This window comes from Bombus impatiens, unplaced genomic scaffold, assembly GCF_000188095.3.
Source record: "Bombus impatiens unplaced genomic scaffold, BIMP_2.2 scf_0640, whole genome shotgun sequence".
Classification (NCBI taxonomy): Eukaryota; Metazoa; Arthropoda; class Insecta; order Hymenoptera; family Apidae; genus Bombus; species Bombus impatiens.
In genome coordinates this window covers 1,363,981-1,377,581 of record NT_177059.1, presented here as the reverse complement: position 1 = coordinate 1,377,581, position 13,601 = coordinate 1,363,981, and the positions used below count along the sequence as shown (strand labels likewise).

The 13,601-nt window shown below is 37.6% G+C and overlaps 1 protein-coding gene across 2 annotated transcripts in view; it reads left to right on the top strand.

The window, feature by feature from the left end:
- The window catches only part of LOC100750204 (LIM/homeobox protein Lhx3), a 62,468-nt gene that overhangs the window by 4,309 nt on the left and 44,558 nt on the right, over positions 1–13,601 (top strand). The window contains exons 2-3 of one of the 2 annotated variants that reach the window (XM_033322462.1): positions 1–239; positions 12,124–12,168. In XM_033322462.1, the coding sequence (XP_033178353.1) occupies positions 95–239; positions 12,124–12,168 (190 nt within the window). In that variant the 5' untranslated portion in view covers positions 1–94. The remainder of the gene's footprint in view (positions 240–12,123; positions 12,169–13,601) is intronic. The other variant, XM_033322463.1, reaches the window with a different exon arrangement.

Below are 13,601 nucleotides of genomic sequence, written 5' to 3'. Positions count from 1 at the left end.
GCCGACGCTACCAAGTAGCGGTCCGCCGCCGCACAATCCGCTCCATCATACACCCGGGGGATTGGCGTTGCCGCCGTTGGGCTCGGCGCCGGTGATGATGCCGCGGCCACCGACGACCACCATGCCGTCCTTGGGCCCCTCGTTACCACCCTCGCACCAGGACGCTGCCGATTTGGCCGAGGCTGCGCCCAACCAGGACGTCCTGTTGGCTCTCCTCGCCAGGAACAAGAACTTGGAAGGTAAGGATTCTTTAAATTTGCTATGTTTTTGCGCGACGCTCGTCAGACCCATAGTCTCGAACATCGAGGCGAATTTGTTGGGTCGAGAAATATTTTATTTATGGAGGGAACACGGGGTCGGATCAAGCTGGTCACGTGGTCTTCGGATGTTTCAGAGACGCTTCGGACGGATGTTTCTTTTGTTCGTTCGAGAGTTTAGACAATAAATTTTTGCGCAAGGCGCACCGACTAAAGTCGCCGATTCTGTTGCTTATGGAGGTGCGTTACGGTTTACGTATTTGATAGAAATGTTGCGCGAGAAATAGAGAAATCGCGATGTTCGTTGATATTAATTGTTGTTGTACTTACGTTAAGAAAGAACGCATAGAGTATTTTGTTGAGCAGTTGGAAGTGCGAGCATTCGAAGTGGATGTAGAATCAAGCTACTTACTAAAATACTTTTTGATTATCGTTTTAGATACTCTGGTTTGTTTATCGATAATACGATCGGCCGCCAATACACAAAATGGAATATCAATCGATACTTTGTTAGAATATTAGAACTTTGACATACGGATTCTTCGATTTTCATACCGCGATAAGAATTATAAACGTAAAACTACCGTGTAAAAAATAAACGTTTACGTTTGCGATCTACGTTTGTTTTATGTTCGAAACGAAGGGCTCAAGTTTGTAATATTTAGCACAAACAAGTTGTAACTGCTAATGTTAATCGCATTTATACGAAAATATTTTCCTAATCGCAATAGGTATCGTTTCACGCAAATCAAATTCGGCTATCGATCTTAATCTTTCCGGAATTTCTTTTCGTTTTATTTCGGTTTTCCTGGTAATTGGTAATTCGTGGATTTCGTATTTCGCACGTTGCTTGTATCTGTCACGAACGGTTTTATCATTTCTTAAGAGTTGGTCGAAATTTTCGTGTTAGGTAACGATTATCGTTGTCGGTAGGTTGCGTAGTAATGCGTAGAACTTGTCTTGAACGCTGGCCACAATTTGAAGAAGGAATATGTGATGCAATTGGTTGCAGACATTAACATTGTTGACACGAAGATTATATTATCTATATAAAAAAATATATCTGAATCCATGAAATATTGTAACAGAGCGTAACGCGTTAAAATTTCCAACAAATTCAAATTCGAAGGAAATCAAATTCAATTTTATCGGCGGCCAATTTAATTTTTACGAAAGTCGGAAAAGTTAGGCGATCGTTGAAAAAATAAGTCGCAATTACCTTCATAGTTTTATGGAAACGTTCGTAGATAAGAAGTCTAGCGACGATAGTTCAGTCGCTATCGCAAGTTCTTATAATATCGGGTCAGGTTAAAATTTTTGTGCCACATTACGCGAACAGTAGCGAGTTCTCGATAAGAATGGTCGATCCGGATGATCGATAAGATTAATGTTCAGCTCAAGAGTGAATGATTATTACATTTGGGCCACCTTTCTATCGATCTGGAAATATCTCGTTTTTATTAATAGGAGACACCGACGCCGAAACATTTAATCTACGTTGGAAAACTGATATTTTGCGAAAGCATCGATAGTTTCGATTCGATTAAAAAACATACTTAATACAATTTAAAAAGAGATATAAAATAATGGGAACATATGTGATTCGAAAAATAGTTTATTGCGTAGCCGTACTGTCTGTGAAGAAAGATATATTTTGTATATGTACGTTTTATCGTTACAACGAAGATTATGACAAATTAAAAAGCGGCTTACGATTTACTATTAATCTATTTAATTAAACGATCGCGGCTACAAATTCACTATTTCTGAGTTGTTGACAACAGCAACGGTAGTATCTACTTACGCCATTTCACTATATTTATAATTATATCGATGAATTGAAATATTTAAAATATTATTTATCAACGTAGGTGTTAGATAGAAGTTAGATAGAAAAATTCACGATTTGTACATATTGTTTTTTATAATTCTTTTTATTCGAATTCGCGTTAATTTATTTTTATCGATATTATTAGTTGAATACAAAGAATTTATGAAATATTCCAATAGAAATGCCCATAAATGAAGATTAAATTTAAACTCAAAATCTGCGATCAATGGTGCGATTTATCATCGACATACTTTTTCTGTACACGACGTATTTTGTACTTGCTACCCTATAATTCTTAAAAACTTTACGTTATTGCTGTACCGTGTACGTGGATATACGAAAGAAATTAATTATGTGGTAGGAAAAATGACGAAAAGCGCGATTAAAATATATATATATATTTTTCCCTTTCTATTCAATAAAAATTTATTTTCAGAAAGTAACAACGTGATCCATCTGTTGGAACGTGCGATTTTACAGAATGTTACTAATTCACGATGGAATATTTTCCGTCATGTTATCGGTATGTTCTATGTGTAATCTCTACAATTTGGACATCCAGGCAGGGCAAGGTTTACAGTTTACTGTACAGTTTGCTATGTACCTTGAGAAACATATTCTAAATTTCATTAAAAATTTCAATTGAAATACTAAAACTTATTTACTTACGAGTTTCTATATTTTGATGGAAAGCAACGAACATTTTTCGACCAATTTTAATTATCGAAATGTAAAATGAAATAAAACGTATGTATCAAAGTAATATAAAAATAGTTATATAAATCGGTATAATTGCCAAGAACGGTCTCGCGAAGCTGTAACTTTTAACTAAATTAAAATAAGACAGGTATATCAAAAAGATGAAAAATACTTTCTCTTTAAAGTCTGACGGTAATTTCTGACAAGTAGATTTATCTATATTTCTTAAAATTGTAAAGACGAGCACAGACATTAACGTTTTATGTCTCGTTTGTTTTTTCATGCCTGTCTTCGGGGAAGATAAACGATCCTCTGCATTAATGTATCGAAATGGCGGTAGCCTTTCGCGTTTAACAAATTACTCTGCGCAAAGGATTCACGTACTTTGCCATACTCTTTTACATTTTGTCATCTTTCGTTAGAAAACTAGGAAATGCAAAATATGAAATCGTTACTAATATGGTTTCCCCCTATAGGAATCAGGATCGTTTGGTTCTCTTAAACGACTTGGTGATTTTAATGAATTTACTTTTAATTTGCACGTATCGAATAAGTTTTTAGTTGGTTCTTTACGCTCGTAGTTATTTTTTACAGTTCCTCTCGCGCATCTTTTACGCTTGTTCCGCAAAGCAAGGCATCGCGTGTATTATTTATGCAGTCGATTCCGGTGAGTGAAACAGGCCGAAAAGGTCGAAAATTCTTGAATTATGAATGCACCTGTTCGAAGATTCCTTCGTTTCATCGCTACGTTTACGAATAACAATTTTCTATTCTTAATCACGCTTAATTTGTAATTTACGTATCTAAACGTATTAAGCTGCGTAAAAATGCATTTTCGGCTATCTTCGCGCAATTAGTCTTCGTTCGTTCCTTTAACTTGCTTATACGAGGCAGACTCGTTGGATTTAAAAACAAAATATTTTTAACGCGATTTAAATTCTCGGAAGTAATAATTTTAACGCTTCGATAGAATCCATCTAGTTATTTCTGCATCGTGCTTACGAATGATACTCGATGACTCGTCAAACATCCTTAGTTTTTTTTTTTTTTTATTTAATATTTCGCATTCACAATTTGTCCAATTTGGACATTTGGTAGAATTTTTTTAGCTGTTTGGTTATCATGTGGGTGGCTACCCCTAATGGGGTACCATCTTCGTCTTTGTTAGGATATATCCTTTATGAACATCCTTAGATGACGTTTAATCAGTCGCTTATTTTACTTTTATACGCACTTAGAGTTTAGAATTTAACACGGTGGTTATATTTGATACAATTAAGGTATTCATAGAGGAGTATCTCGCCGACTAGTTACCAGTCGAGATCTGTAATTCTAAATTCTTCGTAGGAAGTAAATTTAAATCGGAATTTACCTTCTATTAGTAAGATTAAACGAATTGGACTTAATATTGGTAGCGGTAAACCAAATTAAGATATACGTAACTTGTAGTAATATTAGAAGTTGCAAAATTCCTTCGAACGTAACCTTAGTTAGATATATCGATTTTCTCACTTTGCAAATTTTCCGATATTCCATAAAATCAAATTTACCACTTGTATCGTGTTTTATCTCTGTTCCAATTCGAACGTTAAGCGTCAAGCGAGAAATATAAAACGCGTACAAATCTAACAACAAACGAGTAAATTATCATTTTTCGGCAGACATTGGCCAAACAGAAGTTTGAAACGGTCGACTTGCTCGAATGCTTCTTGATAACAAAAGGTAGGTGTTGGAATAGTTGGCAGGTCCGTGTAAAGGTTTTGTTAAAAGAGCGCGGTGAGGGTGGTGGATATTTTAATAAGGTAAGTGCTGCAAGGCCGGTTGCTATGCCATTGGGGCGGTTTAATCATGTAATGTGTTCGGAGGCTCGGCCACCCCACAATCAATACGGTATTGCTTCAGCACGATAGCGAATGTGCTTAAATCTAAACCTAAATCTAAACCGAGGCCCAAACAACAGGACCTAAACTACACGCCAGTTATTCTTCTCCACGTTACAGCCATCGATTAAACCTCTTCACCCAGCTAACTCGTTCCTTACTATATTCTTTTCCACCCGTTATACCAATCTTACGACACCGATGAGCGTGACACCGCGAATAATTCTCTGTATCGTCGAGAATTTTTAATCGCGCGTATCGATCAGATTCTTTATGCGTACAAGAAAACGAGAAAGACAAGAAAATGAACACTGTCGCGTACTTTCCGTTAGTACCCAATATTTCCAACCGGTATTTTCTTATTTTGCATTTTGCTATTTTTCCATCGAACGAACCAAGAAAAAAATCCTTATCAGCTTGCACATAGAATTTTTTAAACGTGAAACCTCCTTTCTTTTTTCTAACTAAAATGAGAGCTGATATAAAAATTGGGGAATCGCAGTGAGAATAAAAATGAAATATTCTTCGAGCCAATCGTTTGCAGACTCGAATAACCCGATATTTCGCCCATAATATTAACACGGTCGAGTCGTTTAACACGTTTATCCCGACGTACCAAAGGAACAAAATTTATCCATTCTTGTAACGAAATTACGATACCTAGAAAAATCTTGAAAGAGCTGCGGAAATCGGTAATCTTCGCTATAATACTGGAAACAAGCAAACATCTTGATAATAAAACACGCGAAGGGACACACGCGGGAGAAAACAGGCGAAACGGAGTGAAACAAAATTTTGACTAAGAAGACGAGGACAGGAGAGAGTGGCGCTTTGACAAGGAGTAGAAAGCTCCAATGAGGTTGTCAAGCATCCCTCGGGTAACTGGTAACCATAGGAAACGGTGGCTCATGGCGAATAGCAGTCGGATGGAGACGAGGGTGGAAAGAAAATGGCGGCTGGTTAGAGGGCGCGTAGTATTCACGTGCAGGGGTGGAAGAGTCGGCAGGAAAATGAGGACGAAGGTTCGTATCTTTGTTGCCGAAGGACGATGTATCGGCGGCTTTGCCGCGTTCAAAGAGAGCCCGTACCTTAAGATTCCTGTCGAGCTGACGCTCGTGTGCTCGCGTTCAGACGTCTTTTTCGTTTAGAGGTAGCCAAAGCCGATGATTGGAAGACTCGATCGTATTACGGGTATAGAGGAAGCTTTCCCGCTAAAGGGCTGCTGAATCCGCGCGCCGTTTTATGGGATTCGTCCAGGTTTTCCTTTTGCTTGGTCTCTTTTTTTTTTCTTCGTTGATCGTTTCATTCGGATCTTTTCATTTTTCGTTTGCCCATCGTGATGAGAGCAGTCGTGCATGAATTAACGTTCGCGGTTCCGTTGGACAAAGTATGCGAATTACAGATCGGTTCTCTTATTCGTATTTTGTTAAAGAACCTCTATTTCTCCGTTTCCTGAAGTTTTCAACTAACGTTCTATGCGAAGTTCGCGATACACTTGGCAATAAGACAGGTGCAGGAAATTAAAAGGAAACGAATATAGGAAATTTCGATGACGCGAAAATTAACGCGAGGTTTCGATCTTACGACACTTACGAAACTTATACTTCACGTTGAAACGCTGTAAAGCAGCGATCCAACGTGAAAACCCAACGCTGTTGTACTTGACGCAAATCCCTTCAAGTTCGAGTTAATCGAAACTTCAAACATCCATCTATGTACGACATTGAAACAAGACGTGATAAAAATTGCAAATTCCTGGAAATACGTACGCAAAATCGAGTAACAAAATTATAAATATTTATATGAAGATAACAAAATCACGAAAGCGCAAAGAAATTTTACTTGAGAGCAAAGAATTGACACGTGATAACCGTACTACGGGAAGGAAACGTTCGTGGTAGTTTCAGTACGCATCGATTAGGAGCGACAAGGCAAACGGTAAATTTTCTGACGTAATAAAAAGTTGGTCGGTCCTTTTTCTTTTCGTATAAAAGGAACAGGAGCGTTTTCCCACCTACGTTTCTCTGCCAGCGAAATGCTCGCGGGCCGGCGAGAAGGGAATTGCTTTCCAAGTCGAAAGTTTTCTGCGGTGGCGGTGGTTTTTCCTATTTTTTTATGGTATCGCCGCATCTCCTCTACCCAGCCACGGCCAGAAGCCCGTGGAAAACGAACCTCCGACGACGGCTGCTCCGGCACGGCGTTTCCTTCGTTCTATTCGTTTTCTCACCACGAGTTCGCCCCCCGAGTGACCACTCCATGTGATACATTGGCGCGGTAACGTCGTTAAAACAGCGGTTATCGACTCGCTATAGCTAGTTTCTGTCTTTATGAAGAAAAATTATTGGCTGCTGCACACCCGCTTATCGATGGCTGATCCAATGTGTCATTCTTACGAGCCTCGTTTCGTCGTTTTGGGATTACGTTTCGAGAATTACGATTTTCCACTTTTTCGAAATAACGATTAGATAAAACAACTAACGTATATGGAATTAAACGATCGGAGAACGTCGGATAGAACATTTGTTTGTCACATCGTATTTAACGCGAGTTGAAAAACTCTTTTAAACTCCGCTTGGAAAATGTTGTTTTCAGGTAAATTTGATGCCCGCTATTTTTTTTTTTTTCTTTTTTGGCAACGTTAACCCACCAAGGGCCAAACGACAATCTGCTTTAATATTACAAACATCTATTTCGATTCTTTTTTGGTTTCATCAAAAAACGAAATTTGATAACGCGTATCGATGGAAAAACTATCGCAAATGAAACGTTGCGTCGATTCTTGACAGGTTAACGATTTAAGGAAATTTCTATTTCTACCGGAGAGTTATACATTTGGTTATTAATTTATTTTCTTACTAATTTTATTATTAACCTTTGGCTTCTAATGAATTTCATAAATGAACATTATATAAAGGTAGATATTAATTTTCAACTATACGTATCTTTGTTAATATATATCCAGTTACATATCCATTAAACGACGAGTCGGTTGATTCATATAGAAACCTGAATACGTATTAGGTATGTGTTAAAAAATTAATTTTTTCATATGGTAATTAATCGAACTTTAAAATCGAAGGAAATACTTTTCCTATTTTTATATTTCTAAGTTTCTATTCATCGTTTAAAGAACTTCTATCGTTCCAAATATTACATAAATTCGTTAAATATTTATTCAATCGATTTGATAAAGGTCTTACATATCGTCCGCAGATTTAAGATAAGCCTAAAAGCAAAAATGTAATAGATTATCTATTTTAGAATTCTTATATCGCGAAATTCACTATTATTCAGACGTAGGTGTGCTCGCCAATAAGCATGGCGTATTATCGTACTTTTCTACTATATTTCAAAATACGTAATCGATCTGTAACTGTAACAAGATCACATATATCTTCTATCTTATTGAGTTTATAAGATACAAGCGCGCATGGAATCTGTGCATTCGTAAGATCGTGATAAGTAGTAGACGAATAATAAATTTTAAAATTCACAAAATTTCAATCTATAAATCGAAATAAATACCTGTAGATTTTGACGCAACTAAAATTAAAAATAACGCAATAGAAAAATTAACGCGATGTTGATTCTTAACGGGTTAGAGATCCGGAAGATCAAGATTTATAGATCTGTAACAATAAGACACGTGACTCGTAGATACAACTTGGAAAATATACGCAAACTCGTAGATCCGCAAAGTCTAGGTCTGTTTGTCCGAATCTAATTGTCAATTCAGCGTATAAATTGCAAAGGTTCGCGCGGATCGCGAATAAAACTGGATGCCGGTGTTACGGCCTCGTAACTCGCTGGCGAATAGAAGGGCAGCGTAAAAAGTTGGTAAAGTCGAGAGGCGGCTGGTTTTCCACCGCCAGAGATCCTGTCGCGAAAATTAATGCGACGATAAAACAGCGCGAGGACACGGAGAAAGGCAAATGGCGTGTAAAGTAGCGTCTGGGAAAGGATCCGCTCCTATGTCCTTCAGGCACGCGTCAAACACCCAGGCATCGAGTTACCGCGTCTCACCCTGTAGCTATTACGTCGCTGGTAACTTTTTTCCTTTTGTGACCGATCGAAGTCCACCCATTTCCAGTTTGACGTTTCAAATTCAAGGTTTGATCGATAGTTCTTTTTTCTCCTCCCTTGAATCGCTTTTTTCCCGTTCTTCTTGTTTTAGTTTTGGTTTTCCATCTTTTTTTTTCTTTTTTCATTCTTGGAGATACTCGTGGGATCGCGACTGAAAATCTGTTCGACCAGATGATGCTATTTAGTAATACGTGAACGGATGTTAAATGTCAAGACTGTTGTTGTTATTATGATAGACTTTAAAACACCAGCTCGATCTTTGATTATTTGTGTAAACAAGTTTACTCGATCTAGGTACGCAAAAATTATAGTAGACACATGCACGTTCCAACTTATAAAACTTGTTTAACTGATAACGCTCCGCGACGAGAGCCGACCTCCTTTTCAGAGGCAGACATCCACGCGAGTTGGCACATTTACTAACATCGAGATAACGCTGTTATACTATAGTCTATAGTAAGTATACACATGTCATTGATTCGGCCGACTGACTGAAGAGTAGGTACTCCTGTGCGATAAGATTAAGAAACGTCTCCGTCGTTTGTTATAAATGCCGAACTTTCGCGAATTTATGTTGATGAAAAATGTTGTTACGTTACTATTAATTATACGACGATATAAGCGAACGTTGACAGGAATTTGCCATCGTACGGAATTAAATCGATAGAGATGTTTGCACGCTTCGCTAGACGTTCTCCAACTACGAGCTAACTATACCGAATGCTCCTATATACATAGGTATTTCGTTATATAATAAAGGCGTCGTCGAATTAACCGATCTTCCATTATAAAATTATCCGATAAAACGGACGTGTACAGAAAAATACGAATCCGTGAATCGTTAACATCAGGATTTTATTTATCGTGGTGATACGAGCCATTATGCATCTAGATAAAATTAAGATGTAGATAACGAGGATAGATTTCAAACAATCTAAATGGTTTAAAATTACCATTAAGTGGATAATATTTTTGCAATTATACAATAATACATCTCAGTATTGATTTTCTAGCTATTTCACTTACAAATAGAAAATAAAACGTTATTAATTACGCAAGCATACGTAGAAAATACTTTTAGGCTATTAAATATACAAATACATATTTATTATTATTATTGTTGTTGTTGTTGTTGTTGTTGTTGTTGTATTTTAATAGCCTTTAACATTCAATGGAACTGTCTTCCGCGTTTATCGTTGTCTAACACGACCATTCAGGCTGCGTATTAATCTTTTATTAATGTCTATTTACAGTAAATATCTTGTAACTTCTATATGCACTTTCCTATCAGTTTCTTTAGCTAATATAGTCGCGATATTAGCATCTCGCTACAGCTTTAATGAAATTCCGGAATTTCAGAATTTCAGTACGCAGTGCCACTTTTGTACAACGTATTTGTAAAAGTATTCTAAATACGTGAATAGTACGTTTATTTTCCATACCAAACTCGTACGTGAATTCATAGAAATCGGTCCAATTTTTGCTCTACCTGAACTCTACCTGAAGCACCTTAATTCGTTTAGAAATAATCGCAGCAGAATATTCGCTTTCTATCGTTCGCAAAGTCAAATGAAACCACCGGCATGAGGTATACACAACGAGAAACACCTTCTCATCGAACCAGCAACTAACCAGTTGAGCAAACTGCGGAAATTTTCACTCAGAAGAGCATCAGAATGGCGAACGAAGCTTTCGAAGGGATTCGATCACGAGTCCGAGCAAACATCAAGCCGCAAGAGCAATAGGCAACAGCAAAATACCGTGTAATCCGAAACGTTACGCCGAAAACTCGAGGGCTCGAGGGGGTTGGTGTTTCGTGTGGTTCGCGTTTCGTTATACGTGGGAACGCATGACTCGGGGTTATTTTTCTCGTAGGTAGTGCTCGTGGCTCCTTTCGGGCTTTGCGGTTCGGTTTTTCGACGGCGAACGCCCAGCCCGTTTTTCCGGCGCCACGTGACTCCACGATGAAGTTTCGGCCAGCGTAATCACGTGCGCCCCTTCTCTGCCACGCGTTTCCCCATTGTTGCGCGAGTTTACGCGATCGCAGATTAAGTAGCTCTTGATGGGAACTAAACACCGTTTAAACCGCGCACCTCCGATACTTAGGTCTACTTTAGGCTGCGTAAATTTGTTAATAGCGCAGCGATTAAAAAATGTGGGTTAAGCAATTATTGAACAGACAGGCATACGGTGCAAGAGTACGGGATACTCTTTTAGTCGATTTTTTGCGACAACGTGATACACGAGTGTTCGTCTGACGCTGAAAATTCGACGAAACGTAGAAGAAGATTAAAAATCTCGAAATTTCATACGATCTTGTATAAACAATAGCTACGTAACAAAGATACGTCATCCCTGAGTTTGACGATCGGATTTTCTAATTTAACGTAGTGTAACTATAGCTACCTATTAAAATCTACAAACATTTCGAGTGTAAAATTCAATTATTTATATCTTGAGAGATAAACCACAACGAATATTTTTATACGTTGTATTTACATCGTATTTACAGCCCTAACATTTTAACAAATACCAGGTACAATCTGTAATCGTTTAATTTAGTAGGTTTCGACTTTTAAATCTCCTCTTTTTTTTTTAATAAAAGAGGTATATTTATTATAGCGTAGCATCACGTTAACGTACGAAAGAAGAATTTTGCATACTTTGTTTCTAAATTCTACGACGATTCTAATTTGCGATACGTGGCGAAGTGAACGGGTTGCGATTAAAAGGGAAGAGACACAGATTAAGCTTTATATCTCGTGTGTCTACGTATGTACGCGGGTAAACGAGAATAAAAAAAGTCAAACATCGATCGTTTTTTTATTTATTTATATTAAACATACAGGAAAATCACATAGCAGCGTCGCTTATAAATAATTTTACTGCAAATCCACGAACAATCAAATGAAAGGTGGATGATAAATCAGAATATCGCACAGGTAAGTCCGAGCTGAACGAACGTAGTACTTGTTTGCAGGTAAATTATTTATGATCGTACCGCGAGAAAAATGTTGTCGAGTTGAAACACGCCTGACACAATGTCCCATAAAAACGTTATGGTGCTTGCCAGGCGAGCATTATTTCAACGTTTTTGCGAAATTTTACAGAATAAAACCACGAAACGAGACTATAAAGAAAACGTGTTCGTCAGATTGTCAACTGTTAACAATCTCGAAGAAATACTTTAACAGACCTTTTTATTCGTTTCCCAACTTACATGATTTTTTTTCAACATCGAATAAATCTTTCCTTTCTTATTATTTTATTCCTTTCTGTACTTTTTATTTTATAAAGAGTACGTTATTTCTAAGTTCGGTCTATGATTTTCTTTAATAAACTTAATTAGTTTATTTTTCTCCTTTTGTTTTAGAACGGAAGATCAAAACACCAAGCTGTTTTCCGATCAAGGAAGAACGTGAGTCTTTTTTAATTTGATATTTCTTTTGACTTCTGTTTATTTCCGCCCTCCCCCCCTCCCTCCTTTACGTTTCTTCAGTTTTTTATTACGTATTGTTTTTCTTCTTCGTTTATATATAATTTTGTACGTTATTCCGCGTTATATAGGTAATGTAGTTTACAAAAACGATTTAATCATCAGCAATCTGTATTCCAAGCTATACAGGTTATCTTTTATATATTATATATCATAAGTTATTATACATTATGAGAAAAAGACAAAATATTACATTCCATGTAACATACGTCTTATAGTCTACACGCTTATTTTTCAGGAAACATTCGTACTATGTACCTAGATATTCGCATACGAATTCTTTATTTTCTAACGAGTTTCGATAAGGAACGAAAGAAAATAAACCATGTCTAAAGCTGGCACTAACTTCAAATTACTTACTAAAGTACTTAATATTGAAAATAATCCTAAAATATACAGTTACAACGCAACTCAAGACGAACCAAACGTAACTGAAACATACTGTTCAACGATTCGCTCGAATCCGAATTTTTCGTACAAATAATCTTGCTCTTCGTCGTCTAAAATTACGCGGACATTTTCAGCACACGTTCTATCACGACTACCCACTCCGTGACAACCTAATTTCAAACGCTCGATGATTCGATTTCGCGTATCTCTGACACTTGGAACTTGGCCACTCGCCGTAAATAATAATCGTACTAAATTCCAATTTCCACGTCATCTACGAACAATTTCAACTAAATTTTGACAAAACGCAAAATCGTTTGGCATCGATATCGAAAGCGGAAGATGATCCCTCTCAAGCTTCGACCCTTACCTTTTTCAAGTGGCTATCAAAGTTCGTTCGTACAGAGGGGTACAAGGTACAAGCACGAAACATTAAGTACTAGAAGGCCATCGACTCTATCCCATATGTCGTCAAAGATATAGTGTTAAGCACGGCAGTTGGTCGCACTCGTTGCTACAATGGAATTGTTACGTGCGATTAGGAGCTACATTTCGAGTTGTTTATCATTTGAACCGGGGCCATCGTGCCGAGTTTCAAAGTCGAGTGACACGGTAGTTCTCGTGAAAAATGCGGGTGCCTCTAGTGCAACGTCTACTTACAACCCTTCGTATATCTTCAGGATCATCAATGACCATTTATTCGACATTTTCGAGCATTATGACGGTGAATTTTTGAAAGTAAGATCTTTATCTGAGAGCTTAACCGATGCAGGAAATAAATACGTATTCTCTATTCGAGCGTGTTTTCTATTCAGTTGGCTTCATCGATGTGGTTCCATTACCCGAACGTCAAGTCGAACAACAAAGTCGCGGAATAAAAACGCGTAAGTCGCAACAACAAGGAAAAGGGTAACGAGGCGTACGAGAGAGGAGGTGATGATCTTACGTCGGGAAAAGAAGACGCG